The 12824-nt window shown below is 41.7% G+C and overlaps 1 protein-coding gene across 1 annotated transcript in view; it reads right to left on the bottom strand.

The window, feature by feature from the left end:
• Window positions 1-6463: 6463 nt before the first annotated feature.
• Window positions 6464-12824, bottom strand: part of UBXN2B (UBX domain protein 2B) — a 29823-nt gene continuing 23462 nt past the window's right edge. Inside the window, exons 7-8 of the mRNA XM_060128014.1 lie at window positions 11190-11351; window positions 6464-10240 (exon numbers count right to left, since the gene is read on the bottom strand). Coding sequence (XP_059983997.1) covers window positions 10078-10240; window positions 11190-11351 — 325 coding nt within the window. The 3' untranslated portion in view covers window positions 6464-10077. The remainder of the gene's footprint in view (window positions 10241-11189; window positions 11352-12824) is intronic.

The following is a 12824-nucleotide window of genomic DNA, read 5'->3' as shown; positions in this document are numbered from 1 at the left end:
TTATTAATCTTTTTGGCTTTCTTTCAAGATATTCTGGCTTATAGTTGTATAAGAATACTAGATTCTTGTACTAGATCAATGCAAAAAAGAATCTGATATTTATATCTCCACTTTAAAATAAAGACATAGTATTCTTTTAGAAAGTGTCAGACCCTTTCAAATAGTTTGCTTTTTCTGTTACATCAGTCTTGATGTAATAAAATTGCTAGGAAGACGGCAAACACTGAGGAAAAATATAACAAAACATTGAAGTGCATTAGAGTACTCCACGCAAGAGTTAAATGCAACCAAAATTACCAAATCATCATAAATTAACATCTCACCTGAGGATGTCTCTGGTGGTGAAACTAAGAGTTACCATATTAGCTGAATATCCTTTAGAATATTACTTCATATGCTGAAAATTACTTACAGTGCTGAATACTCACACTTTTGCATACACTTAAATGCGATTATTTAGGTAAAATCTTAGCCTCAATTGGACAACCATCCATTTAAAAGTGGAGTTAGGGGACCTACTTGTAGGTATAAAACAAAAACTTGTCGTAAAATATAAAAGCCTCTAGAAAGGCAAACATCTCTTACAATTTTATTTTCATTAATAGATTAAGGGAGATCCTCTTATCTTAAAAAATAATTTAGAGGAAGAAAAAATACAGTTTGTGAATCGCCCCGTGGTCCTTTGCACCTGGGGAGATGAGAGCAGACGAACTGTGTGCCACGCACTCACCGAGGCACAGGTGTGACTTGGAATCAAATCTAGCCTTCTTTTCATTACATCTAAAACCAAAGGTTTAAGATGCCTATGGATACCATTCCTTCTTAAAAGTCATTTCTTATTTCCAGGACTGCACATAGAGAACCTACTTCACTTATCATTATAAGCTTTAGTGCCGTTTCTCATGTCAAATATAAATACTTAAGATTTTGTACTTATGTTAAAAAAGAGAAACATGCAAATTAAATAAGTACTGGTTGAGTATTTTAACCTACATAAAAGTGTGCTGTTCAGGAATATCAAAATTAAGAGAATTTTATAACATCATTCTTCCTGAGAAATAATTTCAAGAAGAACATTGAAACTCATACGTGTTTGCAGAGATCATCCTTTTCTGTTTATAAAGGTTATTTGGAAATGTGTAACTCCAGGTCATTTCTGCCTTCTTTGCTTGCGTGGAAGATTGGGTAATGGGGTTAATTTGGAGAACAAGAACAATATATAATGACTCGTGAGTTTTCTTTATAAGTTCAGCCAAAGTGAGAGCGTAGCCAAAGTCAACAGCTCCACAAACTAGTTTGATTTCAAAGGCACGATGTGTGGTTACGGCCTTTAGCGTCATCTGAGTTTCTGCAGCTTTTCAGTTAACAAGAGAGTTGCCATATATTTTAGCACACTCCCAACCTATTGTGATTAAATTTCATTAAATCAACTTTCACATTTTGGGGTATCAGTATTAAACTAACAAATGAGGATGGGGTATTACATTCAAAAATAAAATATCAAGGGCTAAACATTTTAAATAAATTATGTGATATTCATAAATTAAATAGCTATTATAAGACTAGCAATATTTTAACTCTGACATGAAGATCGAATCTATAAGAACAGCTGTACTTAGAGTAAGCAAATAGAACAGAGCCCACTGAGATTGGGATTGACATATATACACAAATATATATGAAATGGATAACTAATAAGAACCTGCTGTATAAAAAAATAAATAGAATAAAATTCAAAAAAAAAAAATTGGTGGTGTGGCCACAAGGCCATCTTTGCTCCTTTGACTTGCCCCGAGTAACAGCCAGCAGTGGCCTTCCATGGTCCCATGTTATTTTTTTCTAGGAAAAACTCACCTTCAAGAACATTTAAGAGGATTGTTTATATTTATATTCTCCTTCCTGAAAAAGTTGCAAAACATCTTTAACCTTAGTCAATTTCATTTTAAGGGGGGTTATTTTCTCCATTCCTTTGTAACTCGGAATGCCAAAGTGTAAGTCCTTTCATTGCTAATTATTAAAATATAAATATGAATTGATTAAAAATATCATGGTGATAGTGGACATCTTTCTAGTATATGTCATTAAAAAATGCTGGCTTTTGGGTTGAAACACATTTTATCGTATTAAAGAAGTAACCATCAAAAAAAAAAAAAAAAAGAACTGAGCCCTCCGAGGGGTTTCTACCAGGTCTTTATAGAGCATTGTTCTTCCTTATCTCTAAACTAGAATCCCAGCCCCTGCTACTGGCTTTCAGACAATCCCAGGCATCTCACCTCCGGCAGGCTTCTCAGGAGCACATTCTTCAGCCCTCTCCGCCCCAATTCTACCTGGGGAAACGGCCGGACCACCCGCTCACAGATACAGATGCTCCCACCCTTGGGATGAGTCGAGGCCACCACTTCTAGATCACTTTTCTCCTCCTCCTTCCTTTAAACTCAAACAAAATATACAGATGTTTTCTGTCACCAGTATCGACTCTATTGGCGCTATTCGGAATCTCCTTTTTAAAACATGAATGCATATATTCTTCCAACGTTCAGAGGGTCCCAATCTTAATTCACTGATTTGTTACTTATGGACCACTTACTGAGTGACTATGTCCAGGTTATTGTTTTAGGCTCTAAGGACACAGCAGTCGGTTAAAAACAACCCCTGCTCTCACAGACTCACATTCTGAGAATCTGGGGTGATAAAGTTAATTCGTTTAGGGAGACCCATGTAATAATGGAGGCCGTCCTTGGGGCTTGCCCATGCCACAGATCTAAACCTCAACCAGCCTGATTTCTGGGAAACACCTGACAAGGAATCTTAACACCCACCAATCACAATCCTCCAATTCAGCTTTAGTGAGCTCACCACACCCTAGAAAATGGGCCCTGCCAGCCTCATGAGGAAACCCCCCGCCTCCTAGTGAGTCAGGCCCTGTTTCCAGGTTGCCTCTTCTGAGCTCTGTGAACTCACTCTTGACCCCAAACCTCCCTCACTGCTTGTGGGGCTCTGTACTCCCCAATCCATGGATTGTTTTCTCTTGGACAAAGGACATCAAACTCAGCACCAAATCGTTTTAGTTTTATAATTGTCAGGGGGAACAGGAAAGAGCGCCCGAATGTTAGGAAGTAGGGATAAAATCAAATAAATGGACAAGGAAATGTTGGTATTGCGAATGCTATAGTAAACAGGGTAGTGGGACTGAGAGTTGTGGACAAGGGAGGATTTTAGACCAAACCATGAGTGGGGCTGGGGAGTGGGGGGCTCTCCGGAGAAATCACATCCAGGCTGGGGTCAGGGTGACACTGACCGCAAGTGACATGCTGCCCGCCAAATACAGGAGTCTGCTCTGAGTGAGCCCTCAATAAACGCTGAACCCCAGCACCGATCTCCAACATATGCATGTTTATCACAAATGAATCACACACATGCTTCGTGTTAAAGAACGGAAAGTCAGATTAGTTTGAATAGCCGTCGAACACCTTTGTACACACTGCTTCAAACAGTAACATTTGGGACCTCCCTGGTGGCACAGTGGTTAAGACTCCGCCTGCCAATGCAGGGGACACGGGTTCGAGCTCTGGTCCGGGAAGATCCTACATGCCGCGGAGCAACTAAGCCCGTGCGCCACAACTAGTGAGCCTGCGCTCTAGAGCCCATGAGCCACAGCTACTGAGCCCACGTGTCACAACTACTGAAGCCCGCGCGCCTAGAGCCCGTGCTCCGCAACAAGAGAAGCCACTGCAATGAGAAGCCGACGTGCTGCAACGAAGAGTAGCCCCCGCTCGCTGCAACTAGAGAAAGCCCGCATGCGGCAAAGACCCAACACAGCCAAAAATAAATAAATAAATAACCCCCCCCCAAAAACAGTAACATTTACTCCCATTACAAACATTTATAATAGGTTTTCAAGGGAAAAAAACACCCCACCTCTCAGCCTTGGTGTTATTATCATGTATTTATAACATGCATATATGAAACTTTCATTTGCATATAAGTTCACTACATTAATAAGAGTGACCTCTTCAGCTCAGGGAACGTTAAATCTGACATTGATTTGTAGGAAGGATGAACATTTCTTTCTCGAAGATGTTACTTCGTCCTATGCCCTCCTGTGCTCAAAAGCCCAGACCCAGTTAAAAATCCCAGGCTGGGGGCAGGACCGCCCACTTGTATCAGCTATGCTCGTGCTTTCACTGCCAAGCCTACTGATGTTCTGAGTATTTGTAGTATTTATTGTTGCTACTTCCTAGTCAACATAGATTCTGACAGAAAACTAAAACTTATACTTTCTACCATTCTTGATCCTACGATTAAAAATGATAAAATCTGTTGACAACAGAAGAAACAAGCCTTTCCCACAGGGACAAAAATGAAAAACAAAGCGGGAAAAATGTTAACTACAGAAACTACCATGTCGGACCTTTTATAATTAACAATGTTCTAAGAAGGACACTGAAAGGTGCCCCATGCAGACAAGGAAAATACAAACCAAAAAGCACAGAGGCATAAAATCAAAGGACATCCACTCCTTTTAAGTACTCTTCTATCCCCAGGGTTAGACAAGGAAAGTCACTGTTGTACATACGTCTGTGTTGACACCTACACGAATAAACAGCAGCGCTAAGAGAGTTTACATTCAAGAGAGTGAAGGGCAGGAGAGAATTTTCGGAGGAAAGAAGGCAGTTGCCTTTAATCTCATGGACCTCTTTTATTGGTGCCATAACTTCATTCAATAGGAGTGCCAACTAAACCTGTCGCTCGCCACCTGGCTCGACAAGGATGAAGTCGGTAGCCAGCGCAGCCGCTGACCTTCAACGTCCCCTGAAAGGAGCGCGGGGTGGAGATCAGGAGCGAGGCATCTGTGCTCTGGGAAAAACTGGCAGAACAGGCCTTCAGATAGTTAGATATTTTCAAGAGAAGATTCTATGAGCTCAAATTCTTGCATCTCCTCGTATCTAGAAGAGCACTAAAATCACAAACGGTGACATCTGCTCCACGTGTGTGCCTGACTGCACGTCCGCCCTTCACTAAGATCCTATAGAGCACTGACCTTCCCCCATCTCCTTGGAGCAGGTCCTCAGAGCTATCCGAGACGCTGTCTCCAGGGCTACAGTTCTCATTTTGCCCCAAATAAAACTTAACTCATAACTCCCATGTTGTGCTTTTTTTTTTTTTCAGTGGACAGGAGCCAATTGAAAAACTATTGTATTGCTGATTGTATGACGTCTCTAAGTCCATGCTAATAAGTTGGTAATTATTTCCAAAGAAAGCAAGAAATGTTGTGATATACTCAATAGAATGGAATTATTTCCACCTTTCCTACTGTAGATTTCCTCTGAGCAGCCCAAGAAGCCATCTGAGATCACCTAGTCAGGACTCAGGAAGTTGTAAGGTTGCAGCTCCCCAGAATGATTCTGAAAGTCTCTTGCTTCATAGTGTGAAAAAAAAAAAATTCAAATGAATAAATTTTAAACGTCTTGCTGAATTTATTGAACAATTCACGAATGGGCAGCAGCCAATCTAGCAAATAGAAACGAGCTCCCAGTAGCTGGTCAAGCTGAGACTTTTTTAGGCAGAAGAGGGTGGGAACAGGAAGATACACTGGCAGAAAAGCAGGGTGGTTATGGCAAAGGTCACTTTCCTTTAGGGAGTGGCAAGGGTTTATCAGACAGATGACCTAATTAGTGCTGATCAGATTGTCGATTGACTGGCTTAAGAGTCCACTTCCGGGAGAGCCCACGCTGTAATTAAGTCTAAGTCAGGGTTTGGTGACGTGGGCCTTGGCATTTAGGGGCCCCGTTTTGGGCTACAGTCTTGTTTTTAACAATATAGAAACATTTATCTAAAAGAAAATAAATCATCAAGTTCAAACTTTCTAAAAAAAGCTCCCCGTCCTCCTATTTTTTCAGAGACTTAGGTCATAGCTCCAAATTCTAAAGAGGCCAAATTGTTAAGTATTAAGCTAAGTAGACTACAGCTAGGTGTTAGTTCTGGGCCACATGAGTGATTTATATGTGCCGTACAAACACCACGCACACTGTTATACATATGCAATGGGGCTCCTTTTACAAAACATTTACTCGGAATTAAAAGATACTTTAAAATTAGATAGAGGATTATAGAAAGTGTTTCTTAGCCTTTATGACAACACTGGACACATATGTATTTGTGTGCATCGCTGATGAGGGACAAAAACTCTTAAGTGGAGAACATGAGGCACCGTATCAACAACACATGTCGTGACAAGGTTTTCAAGAGATCCAGTGTGGCCAAAGTGAAGAAAAATCTGCACCTTTATTTTGGTGGAATAAAAACAGAATCAGTAATGGGAAACAGATAACATCGCTACAGCTCAGATCCTTCTGCCCATCAAAAAGACGTACCACGGGAAATGTTACCCTTACAATGCTCCACTAGGCCACTCAAAAAAAGCTGCAAATCAAAGGGAATTCTGAAAAGGATTTTCAATCACTTTCAGTGAAAACATTCTTTATTGGTGCGTGAAAACGTCCTTACACACATCATGCAAAACAATTGACGTCACACAGTCTCTTCTGAGAGGATTATAAATTTTAAAAGTTACAGCGACTGCAACAGTACAAAGAATTCAGGAAAACTCTAAACGAAGCAAAACACTTTGTAGAACACACGAGAGTACTGTTCATCCCTCTGGATGTTTGATCCTCCCTCCCGGTGGGAATCTATCTTGGAACCACTATATACAGAAATGGCAGTCGTTTTTGTATGTGCGTCTACAGGCACGCCATCTAACGGACTAAAAAGGAACTACAAGAATAACGTTTCAAATAATTTTACAGGGTTTGGTTAATTGTTTTCTCCATTTTGTTAATCCAAAACAGGGCAATGCCCTTCTATTTAAGATATTAACTTGTTTCAATAGATTCTTTCTGCAGGAATACGGCTTTGCCCCTTGAAAATGCAGTTTATCCCTGGTAACCTTTCTGAACAGAGGCTGACTTTTTGAACGGTCATTTCTATATTCTCCAGGTTATTTTCAATTAGCGGAAAGGAACAGAGCTTCCCATTCTGAGAAGACTCAGGACTACGATTCTTACTCTGGATTACGACACCGAGAACAAGCTTTCTCTGCGGGGCTGAGACCAACACTTCCGCGGTAGCCGCCCCTCACACGGGTAAGTTCAGCTCCTGGAAGCGAGGGGAGCCCCGGAGAAAGGTCACGTCCAAAGCTCCTCCTGGCACATTCCAGTCAGGCGGCAGCGAGGAGGCACAGTGGGCTTTGCCAGACACCCTGCAGCGAGCGCTGCTGTAACAAAGACCTACAATGCAGAGGTGGCCTTGCGCCCGTGCGGCGGGAGGAGAGAGCCGAGGCCGCCTTGAGCCCTGCGGACGGCAGCCAGCCCGGGCTCCGAGAAGGCAAGGGGCGCTCGTGGCTGCTGGGAGGACACGCCTACTAGCGACAAGGACCTGAAAGGCGCGGCCAGCGAGGGCTCAGGGGGGAATGCGGAACGTGCTGCGGGAAGCGGAAGGTAAAGAGATGCCGGCGACACAGCGACACAGCGGCAGGAGGCTTGGCCGCAGTGCAGCCGCGGGGACAGCCAGAGGCGTGAGGGAGAGACTCGGGACACCGAGCTGAAAAGACTTCCAAGCAAGGCGGGGAAGGCGCAGCCTGCTTTCTCCCTACTGATTATGGTAAGACGTGAGAGGAAGCAGATCAATTGAGGGAAGGACTGTTAAAAAAGAAGGAAACGGGACTTGACGACTTGGAAATTCTTAGTTTACCCGAACGGCAAAGACATTAAGAGATTCACTGTCAGGAAAGACGGCTCTAAGGAAAGAGATGAGATTGTGGCCTATAACTTTTTGCTAATACCTGAGAAAGATAAAAAACAAAAAGGTCACATCAAAGGCTCTTTAAAGAGATTAAGAGTGTGACTCACAGAGCCCCTCAGCCATCTCAGAAAAGGCCAGAAAGAGAGCTGGATTATCTAGGAAAGCTCTGGGGAGGATCCTCCCGTCTAATGCAGCAACTTCTGTAACAGGCACAGAAGACCCACAGACACTGCGTCTTAAACGAAAAGGGACAGAGACAGGATGAAACGAAAACGAAAAGAGATGGCTGGACCTCCCACGATTCCACAGGCAAGAAACAAGCCGACAGAAGTACTCAGCTGCAGACACCTGCTACCTTTCATGTATAAGGAAAGACCCTGAGGGAAAGCCACACGTCTGTGGGATGCTGCTGGGAGCCACAGAAGATATTCGCAGGCCCCGAAACCTAACGGACTGTGCCTGGCTGAACTTCTAAATCGCTTGGCACTGCTGCCTCCTTCTTCCCTTCCAGTCTCTATTTTTTTGAACAGGAAGGTTTGTAACGATTATTCTATGCCTGTCTAACCCTTATATTTGGGAGCTGATACCTGGGTCTCTAGGTTCACAGATGGAGAGAAACTGTGTCCCAGGACGCACACCCAGATGCTCACTCATACTTCAGATGAGGAGATTATCCCGGATTATCTGTGTGAACCTAATGTAAGCACTAGGGTGCTTGTAAGAAGACAGCAGGAGAATCAAAGTCGGAAGTAAATGATGTCAGGACAGAAGCGGAGACGTGGAGGGATACGGCCGCAAAGGAAGGGATGCCACCCGCCTCTACAAGTTGGATGAGGCGAAGAAGAGACCACCCCTGGTGCCTGCAGAAGGGACCTGTGACAGGTCACCTTACACGACAAAAGGGATTTCAAGGATTCGGTTAAGGTTTCTGTGGACCTTGTGATGGGAGGTCATCCTGGAGTATCTGGCAGACCCATCTAATCACATGAGTCCTCAGAAGCAGAGACTCTTTCCCGGCTGTCCTCAAAGAGATGTGATGACCCTGGAGCCAGAGACATACAGTATTGCTGGTCGTGAAGATGGAAAAGGGCCACAGGCCCAGGAATGCAGGTGGCCTCTCCAAGCTGGAAAGGCAAGGAAACATTTCTCCCCTAGAGCCTCCCCAGAGGAATGCTGCCCTGTTGACACCCGACTTTAGCCCAGTGAGACCCACGTGAGACATATCACCTATAGAAGAAACCTAGGCTACTTTAAGCCACTAAATTTGTAGTAATTTGTTACAGCAGCAATAAAAGACTACAATAGAAGACTAACCAGGAGGGGTGACCAAAGATGAAATGGTGTCTGGGAAGAAGGAAAAGCTTTTCTCTCATCCTGCTGTAGCCTCCCTCCCTCAGGAAATATGTGGCGTCAGCAGAAACGCAGACGTTTACGCTGGTGACTCTTCAGATCCAGTCTGGCTGACAGAATTTACATTCCTGTATTTCTACACTCATTTTGTCTTGCAATAGACTACACTCTGGGTCGAACACTTAGAACAGTGTTTAGTATATGTAATGGGTCCTCTAGAACAACGTGCTGAATGAATAAGTGAATGTGGTCACGACAGGCTCTGCGAGGGACTGGAGTTACTCTAAAGTGCTGGTGGACACATCTCCTCAGGAACTGCTGACCTTTGTCTTTATTTCTAGTTTAGGATGGTCAGAGTCCTGTAAAATACAAGGCTAAACTGTATTTTCTGACATGAGTAAACAGCTAAATCAGCAAGGAAAAAGGATGTGTAAAATCTTAATAGGAGAAATAATTATCGTATGATCAAAGTATTTCAAAATCAGATACAGATACTTTTCGGTACACATTACAGAAAAATTTTCAAAGTATTTGATCAGAAGATTTCTTAATGGCTGTTGATCAATGCAGCATCGAGAAACTTTAGTGCAGATTTTACCAAATGCATTTATCAAAATGGGGTTTTGTTCATTTTCTCTGCAAACAAATGTTGTTGCATTAACTCTGATCATGTATCAAATTGGTTTGCCTGAATATTTAAAAGCTATCAACAGAAGCCAGCCCTTGCAGCTAAAACCTCAAACATACTTCTCAAGATCTATTCCTACTCCAAATTTATCTAGACTAAAGCTGGAAGACAGAATAAGAATAAAACCAAAATTTATCTGTATAAATAATAAAAATAACTTTTTACGCTCTAAGTGTTTTCCTCACTAACATGGCACATTACCGTTCCTACATGCTACTGCATGGGTAGGAGCAACATCATTTTAGTTGCTGGAGTATCACAGTGTTAAGAATATCTGCTTCTTGTAGTGTCAGGCTTTCATCTGTTAGCTCTTTGTTTGGAAATGAAGTCACGAGAATAAAGTCAAGAGCTGCAAATTCAGGACGGGACTGTACAATAAAGTCCCGAACATCCAGGATCCTGAAGAAATAAGATAAAAATAATTTGTGATACAAAAGTTTTATTGTCAGTTAAGCTTTTAGCTAAAACTAGATAATAAAAAAAAATCACACAATTCTTATCCTTACTTAAATGTGTTGTAACCTTCTTTAATTTAATTTCAATGGATGGATTTACCTTGGCTTTACGGTAAAATGTGAGGCTTAACTTTGGAGCGCACCTGACATTTACTCTCACTGTAAACAGACACAATCCTTAGGTGAGTTATGCATCAGAGAAATGTCAACAATGTTATTACACTACAGGGCCTATTTTTTCAGAGTATAAAATATCTTAGCAGCACATGACCCAGAAAAAGGTACCTCAGATGAGCCTGTGTCAGTGTGAGTCTATAACTATGAAAAGTGTAAGTACTCTCACATATATACAGTAGCTCAACTAAGATCATAAATGTATCTCTTAGTGGGATACAATGAACAAATGTGTTATTAGCACAACAAATGTACAATGAATGTTAAAATGGCATTTAAAACTGTTTATTTGAAGTACTTGGTAAGAGTACAATTAAACTTTATTTACACTATAAATTCATGTTATAAAGAATTTGCTATGTAGAAAGTTAATCCTAATCAGGGTTATCATAAATTTTTAAAGGAGTAAAGTCCAAATCAGGTTTTACTAAAGCAAAGCAAATCTGATTCAACTTCTCATGGTTTTAGCAATGGTGCAGAACTATAGCTTTTAACAATTCTCTTTACTTTTGAGTGGTATCTGCATTTGCACCCGTATTTGGACAGTTTACAGAGGATGTTTAAGTACTAAGTGCTTCACTTCTTACACACAGCTATTACTCTCTTAAAATTTTTGTTTTCTGTCAAAAACTTACTTCAAAAGTAAATGTAAAGAACTTCGTATTCTTCATTACTCAAGCTGCATCCAGTTTTACAAAGATAAGTCACCCCAAGCTTACCTGTGTGTGCTATTGAATCTTTGTATCAAACGGCTCCCGTCTGCTAACCTGATCTGAATTTTGGTCGTTGGCACGGAATCATCAATAAGAACAACTGCATTAAGTAGTGACTTCTCCTCTTCTTCCGGGGAGGAAGGCGTACTGACTATTTCAGGTGTGAGGCTAAGAAAGAAGAACTGAAGAATCAGAATGTAAATCTGAACACATAAGGTGCACAACAACCTGAAGACAGCAGAACCACCACTTAGACTTGCACCTGACCTCCAGTCATCCCGCCGTGGCTTCTGCCCCAGTGGGGACACGGCTTCCTTGGGGTCTCCTATTCTTCTACCTTCTTTCATGATATTAAAATTACCTTGGGTCCTATGATTCTGATTTAGTTTATCCAGCCTCTTTTGAAAGCCTAACTCTGTATTCCTTCCTCCCCAATCCCTCTGAAATTTCATGAGACTGTTCAGCACAATGGTCTTCAGTCAGAAACCTGAGGAGCAACTTGGAGTTAACGTCCAAGACTGACCATGAGCACAGACAGACTTGGTTTCAGATCCCAGCTTTGTCAATTGTGTGAACTCCAGTACCTAAATTAATCTCTCTGAATCCCAGTTCTATCATTTATAAAATGGGGGGGGGGATAATAATATGTCATGTAGGCCTGTTATAGCAAGTCCTTCATATAGTGCTTGGAACAGCGTTTCAAGAGGTATCAGCTATATTTGTACATATCATCAGCACTAAGCTATCAACTTAAACTTAGTTGATATTACTTTAAAAATCTGCTTTAAGTAGTTACTGCTTTACAAGAGAGTAGTTCCTAAGTGTGAGTGAGAAATGAAATTTAATATATGGTGATGAATTTATAATGAACCTTCTGTGATACAATCTCTTACCACTGGACCTTGGTTACTAGTGACCATAGTGCCTTCTAACGCTAGCAGGACGACCCATCATTGTAAGCCGAAAGCGAATCTCAAAAATAGAGTGCTCTTTTGACTAAGCAATTACAACAAATTAAAAGAAATTTAGAAATTCTTCATAGACATCAAATCTTAATCCTCATCCTGCGGGATTCTTTGATGGCCTTGATGTTGATTCTCTCAAATACTGGGACTTTGATGGCTCCCTATAAATGACTGTCTTTTGAAAAAAGTAAAATAACTATATATTTATCAGTATAAAAGTCCTATGAGCATCTGTGCTTTAGTCTAGTGTAAATCTAGCTCATCATGACTCCAACTCCCACCCAAAAACTTTCTCAGCATGTCTGGCAAAGTGGTAAAATTAACTGGTACTTACTGCTAACACTTCGCCTTTCCTTAGCTACTTCCTGACACGTATTTTAGAACTAATTTCAGAATGTAGTATTAAGGAATTTCCTTTCAAGTTTGGAATTGAGGACTGAAACAGCTGCACCGCCAAGGTGGGTTACTCTGCAACAGTCCAGTGTCCCTTACACAGGGAGGGGGACGAAACCCAAAGAGGGGACGGGAGTCAGTGAGCATAAAGGGCCTCTTCCCTCTCCCTTTGCATCTTTATAACCAGGTCTACACACTGTCATCACCACCACCAGCACAGCCTCTGCAGCATTTGCTATTTCATTTAGATCCTGGAGTGAGGGAGGCACTGTTGCTTAGTGGG

This window comes from Lagenorhynchus albirostris, chromosome 17 (assembly GCF_949774975.1).
Source record: "Lagenorhynchus albirostris chromosome 17, mLagAlb1.1, whole genome shotgun sequence".
Lineage (NCBI taxonomy): Eukaryota > Metazoa > Chordata > Mammalia > Artiodactyla > Delphinidae > Lagenorhynchus > Lagenorhynchus albirostris.
This window is presented reverse-complemented; position numbering and strand designations above follow the sequence as displayed.